At 42.0% G+C, this 12,695-nt stretch overlaps 1 protein-coding gene across 7 annotated transcripts in view; it reads right to left on the bottom strand.

Moving 5' to 3' along the window:
- The window catches only part of DENND1A (DENN domain containing 1A), a 468,543-nt gene that overhangs the window by 213,072 nt on the left and 242,776 nt on the right, over positions 1-12,695 (bottom strand). For all 7 annotated transcript variants that reach the window (XM_033123052.1, XM_033123054.1, XM_033123055.1 and 4 more), the window contains one exon: positions 3,029-3,129. In XM_033123052.1, coding sequence (XP_032978943.1) covers positions 3,029-3,129 — 101 coding nt within the window. The remainder of the gene's footprint in view (positions 1-3,028; positions 3,130-12,695) is intronic.

Consider the following 12,695-nt stretch of genomic DNA (forward strand, 5'->3'; position numbering starts at 1 on the left):
GAGAAAGGCACTGAGCACAATAGAAGAAAGTTATTAGCATGGACTCAAATTTCACGACATTTGTAGTTTCTGACCAAAGCAGTGGTAGCAAGCTGAAGGTGATCAGATCAAGCCTTGACTGGAGGATCTGTTTTTTTGTCTTGGGGTCTCTGATTTCATCATTCTTCTATCTTGCAGTTGATAAACAGATACCCATCCCCACTGGCCTGTAGTCATCCTTTGGTCAAATGTCAAAAAGTTCTTTCATGAAAACAAGAGATGAGGGAAGAAATGCTTTCATACAAACAGAAACTTCCAAGGTGGAGCCTACTCACAAAATCCACTCAGGCACAAATACTAGTCTTAACCTGGATGTTTTGGAGTGGGCGTCTGGAGTGCTAGGGCTCAGCAGCCGTCCTGGCTGTCTTCCCTCCTAGCTTAAGCTCGCCAGGAGCACAGCCCTTCCGGGTCAGGCTCGCCAGAATTACTGGTCTGGCTCAGGCTGGTGACACAGTTCTTGACAATGCTCGAGTTAGACAGGAAGTGGAAAAGAGTGTTTGGATCAGCATCCACAGGAAAGAGTAAAACAGCTAATAAATCTTCTAAGCAAACAAGAAAGGAGGGCTGGGCCCTGAGATGGCCGCTGGAAAGAACAACTGGCAAGATAAACACTGATTTTTTTTTTTTTAAGTAAAACTTTTCAATTATAAAAACCGTATTTTTTTCACTGTAGAAATATCTGAAAATATGGCAAATAAAATAAAAATCATGCAGAATTCCATACCCTTCTGCCCATCACAAAATCACTGTTAACATTTTGGTATACTTCCTTCTAGGTTTCTGCCCCTGTGTGTGTTTGTTTTTATTAAAATGAAACAAGTACAGTACACAATATCTATATTCGGGCAAGTTACTAACCTTCTTGGGGGCCTCAGTTTACCCGTCTGTGAAATTGAGCTAATAATATCTGCCTTACAGGGTTGCTAGAAGAATTCAATGAGATCACAGATGTAAAGGAGACGGCCCCGTGCTTGGGGCACAGGAGACGGCCAACAACGGCGGCTACTGTGATCACTGATGTTACTGATGGAGCACTTCTCTCTGCACAGTTCTGGGAATGTAAGCTGCTGGTTTTAAACCAGCTAACAATTTAGCAAGCAAAACTGTCCAAATAACAGAAAGCTAAAGCTGCACTATGTGGGAGGCAGAGGGACTGCAGGGACTCTGGCAGCTCCACCAGTCCCTGCACACAGGTGTCCCTGGCTATTCCTATCTGGAGCACGGCATCCAGACACACAGGCGAGTCTCTTCCAGGGAGAAGTCTAAGGTGTCCCCATAGAGCACATGTTTGGGGGAGGTGTGGGGGGGTTATGTGTCTCTCTGTGTGGGAGACCCTGAGACAAGTGTCCGTGGGGAAGGGACCTGTGCCCGTGTGTGTGCCTGTGAGTCTGTTGTATGTCGGGGGGTGGGAGGTAGGGGACGGTGTGTCACTGTGTAAGTCTGTCTTAGGGGACACATGTCCCCTTTCTTTCTTTTCGGTCTATTCCTCTCACTATCTCCACTCCACCTTTCTTGGGTATGTGTTTTATTCTTTCTTCTCCCCTTCACTCCCCTGGCCTCCTTCTTTCTCTCCGTGTCTGCTTCTGCCAAACTCCCTCAATCTTTCATTCAAACAACAACAAACACTACTGGATAGCAAACATGGGCCTTTCCTTTGAGAGACAAGGCAGTGGAAAAAATCCAGATAGCAGGTTCAGAAGCTCAAAAGGAGCAGCAAGTAGAAGCAGAAGAACAGCTCTGCAATCATGAGAAGTGTGAGAAAGGCATGGGTAAAAAGAAAGATGTGTAGTCGAGAAATGAGCCATTCACTGAGTGCTATTCACTAGGGAGGGGCGCTGATTTTTACCTGACCACCCAGAGCTTGGTTGTACTTGCGGCTTCTCGGGATGAGGGTGAACCCAACACTTCAAATCAGAAGTCCTGTGGGAACCTTTAGGCTCCCAGGACAACTGGGCTGCCTCGTGATGCTTTTCAGTGGCGGCACTGCAAAACAGGCTGCAGAACCCAGCACAAATTATGAGAGCCTGGGGCTCAGTCACCTTGAACCGATGGTAAATGTTCTGAATCACCTGCTCCTACGTGACAGAACTGTAAGCCCTCAAGAGGGTCCCCTTCTCCCGAAGCTCTCTGTTCCTGGCAGGCATATGTGTAGTGTTCCCTGATCAACTTTTGCTGACTTGAGCTGTCTGGAGACAATGTCTTTAAATGTTACACTGGAGAAAGAAATTATTCAGAAGGAAAACGGATCCAAAGCAGTCATGCAGACACTCTTTTTGGACATGTACTGAAGACGGAGAGTGATGACAGTGCTTCTGCAGAAACATTTACTGAGCACCTACCACGAGCCAGCTGTTCTACACGGGGTCCTTTCATCCACTACGCCATTTCATCTTTGTTTAATTACGTATAGAACAACTTCATGTCGCAGAGGAGGAAACAAAACCTTAAGCCAACTGACTTGTCCACGGCGGTAGAACTAACTCTGGAGCCTGTCTGCCTGCTTTCCTTCCTTCCACTAAAACACAGTTCACTGAACAGTGAAATGCCCATCAAAAACCTGCAGAGGGTTTTGAAGTCAGGCTTGCGCTCCCAAACCACAGTTGAGAGCAAGTCTTACAGAACATGCCCGAGGGCATGGCTGAAATGTGAAGACCTTGGGGACCTCAACTGTTCTTGTCACCAGTTTCCAATTTGTCTTAGAGAAAAAAAAAAAAAAAAATCACTCAACTACTTGGTTGGTGCTTTGGTTTCCCCAAACTGAGAAATGGGGAAAGTATTACCTACTCGAACTCTTAAGAATGCCATGACACATATGAAAAGTATATGGAAAAAATGGGGCCATGCAGTCTAAAATGTGGTCTACAATTCATGTCATTTTGGTTAGCATTTTTAATTTAGAGTCACCAACTGCATTACAAGTTACAGACCTAACACTGCTTGTCAGTTCTGCAGCAGGACAAGCGGAGGGCAGGGTAAGCAGCGGCCTTACCAGCAGTAGTCCAACAGATGTGGGGGCAGGACGGGGATGTACACATGCTGCCAAAACATGGGGTACAGCATGGCAGCAGACCCATGGATGCAGGCGGTCAACTGCAAGAGAAGCACATCAGAAACTCAGAGCTAAAACTCAAAGTGAGGACACACTGTCATATTTGAGTTTAGCAATAAAATTGAACACATACTTCCCAACATATTTAAAATAAGTTAACTCAATCACCGTTATTCAAATTTAATCAGAGCTTGCTTTCAAAAACAAATCTATTTTATTTCCTGATTATGAAGCTAATGCACAGTGACAGTAGAAAATTTAGAAAACAGAAAAATGGATAAAGAAAAAAAAGTCTTCACCATCTGAAAATAATTTAACATTTTGGGGTATTACATACATATGCACTTATATTTCCTTTTCTAATAAAATTAGGATTACTATAACTACAGTGTTCATTTGCTCTCTCTCTTTTTTTAAGTTAACAATATTTGCTGGCATTTTCCCACATCTTTAAATATTCCTAGAAAACATATCTTTTAATGACACTCAATGAATTTCCCAAGCTATATTAACCACTCTTCTACCATGAAGTTATATAATCAGATCAGGTCAATAATTTTTATATCTGGCTCCTAGATGTAGAAATCAGAGACAAAGGTTATAAATATTTTAAGGCACTTAATAAATAATGTAAACATAATAAATGTATTAATATAATAAACAGATGAAGAATGGAGGCTCTTTTACACTTCCCCAGCCACGTTCTAGAATGTTCCCCCTGCACCTCACCAACACTAAGAATTGTAGTCCAGGTAGTAGCTTTAAAATTGTATCTATCTTGATTTTATTTTTATTCCTCTGATCATGACTGAAACATCTGTGTCACACGTTTCTTGACTATTATTTCTTAGGTAAATGGTCCATTCCTATTCTTAGGCCACTTTTTCTAACGAGTATTAGTATTTTAAATTGATTTACAAGCAAACACTAGATATGCAAAGGACACTAATCCTTTGCAATGTTTTGGAAAATACTTTATCCTTATTTAATTTTCTATGAATTTTTAAGGTTTCTTTGAATTTTTGGGGTTTCTTTGAAGAGAATGTTTAAATAATTACACAGACAAAATCTTTTCCTTCATGATGGTTTCCACTGCTTTTATACTAAGAAAGTCCTCCAAATTTTTGTCTAGCATTTAACTCTTTAATCCATCTGGAATTAATTTAGGTTTAAGGACTGAGGTGAGAATTTATTTTTTCCACATAGTTAATCAATTGCCTCAGCACTGTTTACTGACTAATCCTTCCTCTCCCTATTTTTTTGACATGCCCCTACTTCATATTCCTTTTATTTTCTTCAGAGCTAGACACATCATCTAATCAGTACTTGATATAATTAAAATTTTAGGAAACAGAGATATAACGGAATAAAATTGCTACAAAATTCAATATAGTGATAGAAGGGAACAAACAACATCTTTGGAGATAGGGCTATGAAGTGACAAAAGCCAACAACACATGTTTCCTTCTGCCTTGTTTCTTCAGTTTCTGGGAAGCCTGTTCCCATGAGGACTTTGCTTCTTTTGGAAGCTGTTAACTGGCCTTTGCTGACAGAAGGACATTTACGTGGCGAAAGAGTGACGTGCCAAGGCCCAGTTAAAAGAATCCCAGAGGTTAGTGTAACATGAACAGCTTTAAATTGGATACTCTGCTGATGTTTCACAGTTGTGAGAGCGGTGTATTAAATCCAGGGCTGCTCCTCCCCCTCCCCCTTTCCCTCCAGACCCTGTTCTTTAAATCAGGTACATGTCATGAACAGGAGCTGATCCAGCAAGCTTTCCAGAGCTGTTCCCAGCGATTCCACCAAGGCTAGTGGGTTTAATCCATCCCTTTCAATGCATTTTGGTGGGTATGCACATGAAGGAGGCTGCCTGTCATGTTATACATGACTAACCTCTTCAGGGTTAGAAGAGATGAAAAATCTTTGCTGGTGTCGAAGGAGCCAACTGTCCTCCAACTCCACCCTGAAGTCAGGCTGGAGGGTGACACTGGCCTTGGGCCCCAGCTCTTTCTGCCCACCCTTTAACTAGCTGCCAAAGTACTCTTACTACTGTGCAGGTCCAGTCACGTGATATCCTACTCGGAAGCCTTTGGGGGCACGTCTGGAACAGGCCTGGCCCCACCAGTTCCCAGTCTACCTGGAGGGCAGCATCTCCAGCTGCAGTGTCGACTGCCCCCTCCCAGTTTATCCTTGGAATAAATCATTTGCAGACTGAGGGGTCTTCCTTTCTCTCTTTCCACCCGTCCCCAAAATTGGCCCCGATTTGTGCCCCTAGCAAACTCCTCCTCCCTCTGGTCTCTGAGCAAATGCTACCCTCTTCGCATGGCTCTCCTGGGCACCCCCCGTACCCCCCATTATTAATGGGGCTGTAACTGCCTTCATGTTTGGCCTCTCGCTGTAAAGGACAGAAAGACCTGTCTCTCTTCCTCTCCTTGGTCTTGGTGATAGCACATATACAGAGGGTGCCAAAAAAAAAAATGCATACACATTTTAACAAAGGAAAAAACTATTAAAATCATAATATTCAATATATACCAATAACAAAAGATGAATATAAGTCACGTTTGGCTTCTGCAATTACAAGAGGTGCTCAAAGTGGTTACCATCAGCGTCCAGACACTTCTGATTACGGCGAACTACTGCTTGAGCAACGTTGATCAAAGTGTCCACTTGTACACATTTTTTTGGCACCCCCAGTATACAAGTGCTAGCTAATGAAGTGTTTCTTGAATAAGTCAAAACCAAATTCTACTTAGAATATACTCACAGTATAAAGATAGTTAGGGGCATGGCTTTTAACAATATTTTCATGAGTCTCACAGAGTCAGGTATGTGACTCAAATTCCAAAACAATAACAGGAAGCTTAGACACACAAATACGCCACTTTTTGGAAAATCTCAATGGATTCATTCATCCATTTGTTCAATAACATGCCTACTCTATAATTCTACATCAAACAAATAAAAGCACTTTATAAGTAAGTGCTTATAAGATGCCATACAAATGTAAGGTATCATCATCACATGAATTCATTTGTAATTCTCTTTGAAGAAGTCATTCAATAGAATGTTCCTGGTTGAGAGAACTTGATTACCTGCCTCTTTTTAGCTTAAATTGGTTGGAGTCCAAATCCTATTTCAAGTGATAAAGTGGCAGAGATCTTATCTTCTTCAGACAATGTTCTTTTCATGTCTCCTTAACCTCAATAAAATAAAATAAAATAAAAAATCTAGGGGGGTGGCCGGTTAGCTCAGTTGGTTAAAATGCGATGCTCGTAACACCAGGGTTGCCGGTTCGATCCCCGCATGGGCCAGTGTGAGCTGCGCCCTCCACAATGAGATTGAAACAACTACCTGACTTGGAGCTGATGGGTCCTGGAAAAACACACTTAAAATAAATTAAAGTAAAAAAAAAAAAAAAAAATCTACCAAGCTTAATGCCAAGATTTTAATATTTTGTGGCCCTCATAAAAATCAAACATCTAAGGTGTTTGATCATTTTCATTGGGGGTTTTCTAATGGCCAAGGCTCTGAAATTGGAGTGAAATGCATTTACCCATTGGATTAGGAAAACAAACAAACAAAAGCGGAAATTTTTTTTTTTTTTTTTTATCAAATACTAAATGGAACAAAACATGCATTGTTACTTAGGAATAGTGGCTGAATTGACCACAAGAAAAGTGTTACAATTTATCTGTGCTTAATCAGAAATAACATTATGTCCTGTAAATTATCATTAGCCACTTATTTTAAAAATAACTCTAACATCAACCCCATTTTTAAAAATTTCCTAGAGGCCTAAGCTCAATTCTTACAGAACACAAAATTTAAAAGTAATGAAAGTATACAGTTTGGGTTGTAGTCAACAAAGGGGGTATTGTGAATATTTAATTGAAGTGCAAGTTGAGGAAAATGATCCTATCAAAATCTCACTTGGTGGGAGAATAGAAAGATAGTATGTGTAAAATTTGCCCAAAGTCATTAGTCACAATGAATATTCATCAGAAGCCAATTATCAATCCCATTTAATGACACCCCAAAAGATTTTGCCCTGAAGCAGCTGAATAGTCTAAGACTCCAGACAAAACTAGACAAATTATACAGCCAACAGCCAGACTAGTCAGGACACAGATTGCAAAGTAAACCACTGGTGGGTTTTTGGACGCACTTTTAGCAAATTCTGTCCTCAATTAAAGGTGCACAAGGTCACTTCTATCTTGGAGCTTTCTGTATGGCTTCATTAGTTTTCTCTGAGGCAAAGGGAGAGAAAGGGAGAAGGCGGTGGGCGGGGGAGGAAATGAATGCGGAGTGATCAATGACAGAGTTAAAAAAAATCATAAAAATCACAGACACATTATTTTTTTTTAGTTTAAGGTATTTCTCAGAGATAACGCCCAGATTGTCACAATCTTAGGTCCCAATGCTTCCGATGATTCCTAAGTATGTAGAGCTCTGTAATTTAACATGGATTAAAGTAAGAATAGCCGCTCAAAAAAAAAAAAAGGAAAAAAGAAAAAGAATCCCAGCAGTGTATGTGCCAGGTACCATCTTGGGGGTTCAGAATCTTGTGAAGTATTATTTTATAGGTGTGCGTGTGTGTGTGTACATACATACACACACACACTCATCACATTTCACAGATAAAGAAAGAGTCTCAGAGGTGGACTACCTCGTCCAAGGCCACATAGCTAGTGACAGAACAGGGACTCACACCCAGGTCTGGCAGACTGGCTACCGTGTTTCCATAATGCCTAAATGAAGCAGAAATGTTTTGTGGGCCTGCCCTATGCCCATGCACTGGCCTGAGGAGACACCGTCCCTGTCAGCAAGGCCAAACTACGTAGACAAGCCCTTGCCTTGCTATTAGGTGAATCTAGAGCAACATACCAGTGAACAGAAAAGAATCATTTTTAAAACAAACGCAGGTCTGACAATTTCCTGGGGATTAGTTGCATTTAACTAAGGTGCTGCAGTGTCTTTAATCCACAGGAAATTCTAGACAGTGAAGTAATGATTGTCAAACGGAAAGGTTTACATCCCAACTTGGCACTCCTATTTGAAAGTCTGGGTTTCTGTCATGTTCCCTTTCACAAACTTGCAATGGAGTTCCTACTAATTCCCTTTCTGATCTGAGAAAGCCACTTCCCGTCCTGGGTCTCAGGTTCCCCGATATAGAAAACAAGTCGCTGGACTGCATGATCCCTGCACCCCACTTCCAGCTTTGACGACTGTGACCTAGAGGACTTTCCATCCTTCGACGTGAAGAATGTCCATCCTCTGTCCCAGCTCACCCTCAGCTGTGTATGCTGCCTACGCGAATGTAAAGCAGGGTCTGTCTCAAGCTGGTCTTTCTCTCTCATCTCTGCAGCAATCGGGCCCACCTGGAATGCATGTGCTATCTAGGAACCACCAACTTTCAGCCACCCATCTTCACCACCTGACTGTGGAGGGCACAGCCTCCCTCTGTGCTTGGCCCCGAACACCCTGAGACCTCAGGGGTGGATGATCTTAAAGATGTGAGCTCCTCCAGGACAGAGCCCACACTGATTTCTCTCCTTATCTCTTCCTCGGCTTGACATAGAGCAGGTGCTGAGTAAATGTTTGGGGAATGTTAGAATGCCTCCAGCCTAACATCTTGAGGAATGGAAGGCAAGATTACCAGACACTTAACAAATTGCAATTGCTTAATAGATCACAACTAGAAGCTGTAAATTTTAAAAGGCATTAAGATCCCAAGTTCTAACAGCTGACAGAGGAAAAAATCAGATGGTCACAGTCATTCTTCACATCCCAGAACTCAGAAAATATCTGGCACCTGCTTCATCACTGAGTTAGAGACACTGGGCTTTCTCCTCTGAACCCAAACAGCAGGAAATTGATAAAGCAAAGAGTATAGAAAGAATATCAGATTACTATCTGATGGGTCAGATTCCTAAAGATGGGTCATTTTTAAATCCACTCATGTCAACCAAGAATCATATAGCACATTTTTAGAAAATGTCTTCTAGAAGTTGGTGGCTTTTTCAATTTGAGAACTAGATTCTTTTACTTAATTATAAACCATCTTCGTAGTTATCAGGAAATAAATGGTGCCACAATTCAAACAGTGTTGTGGGTTTTTTGTTTGGTTTAAATTTTTACTTATTCTCAACTGTAAAACACACTATATGATCAGCAATGAGTTTTCCGTAAAATCTGTAGGGACTCTCAAAGTTATCCTACTCAAGCTTTCTGAGGGTATGAGAAAAGCCTTTCATTATAAATGATTCAACTATGTTCAAATTCTGTTTACTACATTTAGTGAAGGGGAAGTTGGCTTTTAAGAAACTATCAAAAATGCTTTCACAGAATGGCACCTTAGAAAGCCTCAGAAATCAAAGACCTCCAGCTAGTCTAGACAGACGCTAGACATGTGAGTAGAAAGAAGGAAAAGGGCAAAGAATGTCCTGGTTTTCCTAGAAGTTGAAACGTAATGCTTCTTTATTTTATTTCTGCGGAGGATGGTGGGAGAGGACAGTCTTTATTCAAGTAGTTCCTCTTTTAGTTGGAACTCATCCTACCTCTTGTTTCTCCACTATCCTCTTTGGAAAGAGAAGGGAAAGAACCACAAGGGAAAAAGTCGACCAACATTGGGTCGAGTCGAGTGCCTTCCATTGGCAGCAATATCATAATCTTTTCCAAAAGACACCCCATCTAGTCAAGAGGAAGCACTGTCAGGCAATCACCTGCCTACTCCATCACTTCTCCCCGCTACCCTCTTTTTTTTTTTTTAAAGCTACCTACTACTAGCTAGAGTAATTACAGAAAGTTATTAACCAGAGCAACACGCTTTCATTCCAAGATTTGACACTTCCAAACATCAAAGCAACTAAAACTGCCAGGGAAGAGCTTTGGCTACCAAAGCAGAGGCAGAAGCTATGGTATGGCAAACTACAGCATAAATAAGCCCGGAGCACCCTGAGTGAGGGAAGTGAAGGCTTTTTTCATAAACGTGACAAAGAACAAGGCAAAGTTACACTGGGATTGATAAAAAAAAAAAATTCATTTAAATACGGAACAGCCAGGTTCTTCCCCTCATCCATTCTGCACAGACAACACTAACCGATCTTGGAGTCACGACGCGGGCTGAGGACCCGTCGGAACATGCAAGCATTGTCAGGGGACTCAAGCTGGCACTCAAGAAGAAATCTATTTGCCACCTCAAGTCTAGCATAAGTGGACATTTGTACTTCTTTGAAAAATATTTCTAAGATCATAATTTATGTGTAGCTAATTTATACTATTTCTTTAATGAATTCGATTTTGTGAAAGAAAAGAAAGCAGAACCTTACATGGGATCCTCAGTAGCTATCTGTCAGGCATCTGCCCAGAGAAGAAACTAAGGAAACGTCAGGTGGTAGGAGTTACTAGATTTGAAGGCATATGCAGGGGGAAGGGATTCTCCCCTGTAGAGTTTTGTTGGGCCAATTGAACCTTAGAAAGCAAAGTAAGCCCAGGAAGATGACAGCTATAAAACAGCCTCTCCCGTGACCACATAAGTCAGCGCTGTTTCCCTGTCAAGCACTGTTCTATGTGTGTCACAGGTAACTCACTCAATCTTCACAACAGTCCTGGACGGTAGGTATGGTATTGTCCCCGTCTCACGGATGCGGAAACTAAGGTGCCCAGATGTTACGGATGGTGGGTAAGGTCACAGAGCTGGTGGCAGAGTGAAGATGTGAACCAAGGGGGTCCATCTACAGAGTCTGCCCTTAGCTCCCAGGGCGCTGCCTCTGCGCTCTGACCTGTAGTAATCTGACGATTACTGAGTATCCACTGTGTGTACGTGCCAGGCCCTCAAGCAATTTAAAATAGACAGAGAAAGATCAAAATGCAAACAATCAACTTCAACACCAAAGCCTTATGAAAGAGGTATCATAATAGAGGTTCAAGTGTGTTCGCATAGAAAGAAGGAATCATTAATTCTGCCTGGGGCAAGACTCAGGCTTTCTTCCCAGAGAGAGGGAGGCATCAGAGCAGAGCCTGGAAGGATGAAACGAGAAGCTGTTCGTCCTCCCTGGGAGGCTGGTCAGGTGGTAGCGCGGGTCAAGTGAACACGGCAGCTTCTTAAGGCCATTCTAGCGCTCTGCAGTGATGACTTGGAGACCCGAACAAGAAATGACAACTTTAGTCAATGACTGTGTGACTAATGAGAAGTGGGTGGATGTGGAAAGCCTCATTCGAGTTGCCATGGCTATTCTCGGTTGCCTGGAGTCATTCACCATCCACTATCACCAGTTACACTAATTAAATCTTCAGAGCTCTTCCAGGGTCTCTGTTGTTCTCTCTTGTCCTCTTTGCTTCTGAAAGTCAAATCAGGGTTTACTGCCCCGCAAAGGTGAGATTCAGAGGTAGTATTTACTGAATGATTAGTCTGTGCCCAGGGCTGGGCTAGATGCCATCACATCTACGACCACGGAACCCTTTCAACAACGCTGACATCAGTATGATGCTACCCCCATTTTGAATGGGCTCTCGCCATCTGCAGCGTCCTGGATGGACCTGGAGGGCACTGTGCTGAGTGAAGTATGTCAGACCGAGAAAGACAGATGCAACGTGATTTCGATTCTATATGGAATCTAAAGAACAAAACAAACAAAACAGAAACACACATGGACAGAGAACATTTTAATGGTTGCCAGATGGGAGGGGGGCCGGGAGGTGGGTGAAAAAAGGGGAAGGAATAAGAAGTACAGATTGGTTGTTACACAGTAGTCATGGGGATGTGGGGCACAGCATAAGGAATATAGTCAATCATATTGCAATAACTATGTATGGTGTCAGGTGGGGACTAGTTTTATCAGGGTGATAGATGGGAGGGGGTTGGGAGCAGGGTGAAAAGGTGAAGGGATTAAGAAGTACAAATTGGCAGTTACAAAATAGTCATGGGGAGGTAAAGCATAGAGAATATAATTAATAATATGGTAATAATTACGTACAGTGCCAGGTGGGTACTAGATTAGACAGGGAGACCACTTCTTAAATTACATAAATGTCTAACCACCATGCTGTACACCTGAAATAAATATGAAATAATATTGAATGTCAACTGTAATTGAAAAATTTTTAAAAGATAGAAAAAGGTGACGAGGAATAAGAGTTTCAAATTTCCAGGTACAAAACAAGTCATGGGGATGTAATGTACAGCAGAGGGAATATAGTCAATAATTTTGTGAAAGTATCGTACGGTGTCAGATGGTTTCTGGATGTATCGTGGTGATCACTTCTTTAGGTCTATAAATGTTGAATAACTATGGTATACACCTGAAACATAATATTGTATGTTAGCTGTATTTTAATAAAAATAAGAATACTGTCCCCATTTTTATAGAAGAGGACAGAGAGACTCAGAGAGGGCTAGTAAGTTGCCCAGGGCCAGACGGCCAGGAATAACACAGACTATTAAGTACACAGGTAGGAACCGAACAAAACCATCCTGACTTGAAGTCTGGGGCTCTCTCCTCCAGCCCTGCTGTCCTTTTTCTTGGGAAAAGATACCACCTGCAGGGCTGTCTGACTCATCTCGGTGGTTGACTACATAGCTATCAGAATAGCAGAAGAGAAAAAA

Source organism: Rhinolophus ferrumequinum, chromosome 12 (genome assembly GCF_004115265.2).
Source record: "Rhinolophus ferrumequinum isolate MPI-CBG mRhiFer1 chromosome 12, mRhiFer1_v1.p, whole genome shotgun sequence".
NCBI lineage: Eukaryota > Metazoa > Chordata > Mammalia > Chiroptera > Rhinolophidae > Rhinolophus > Rhinolophus ferrumequinum.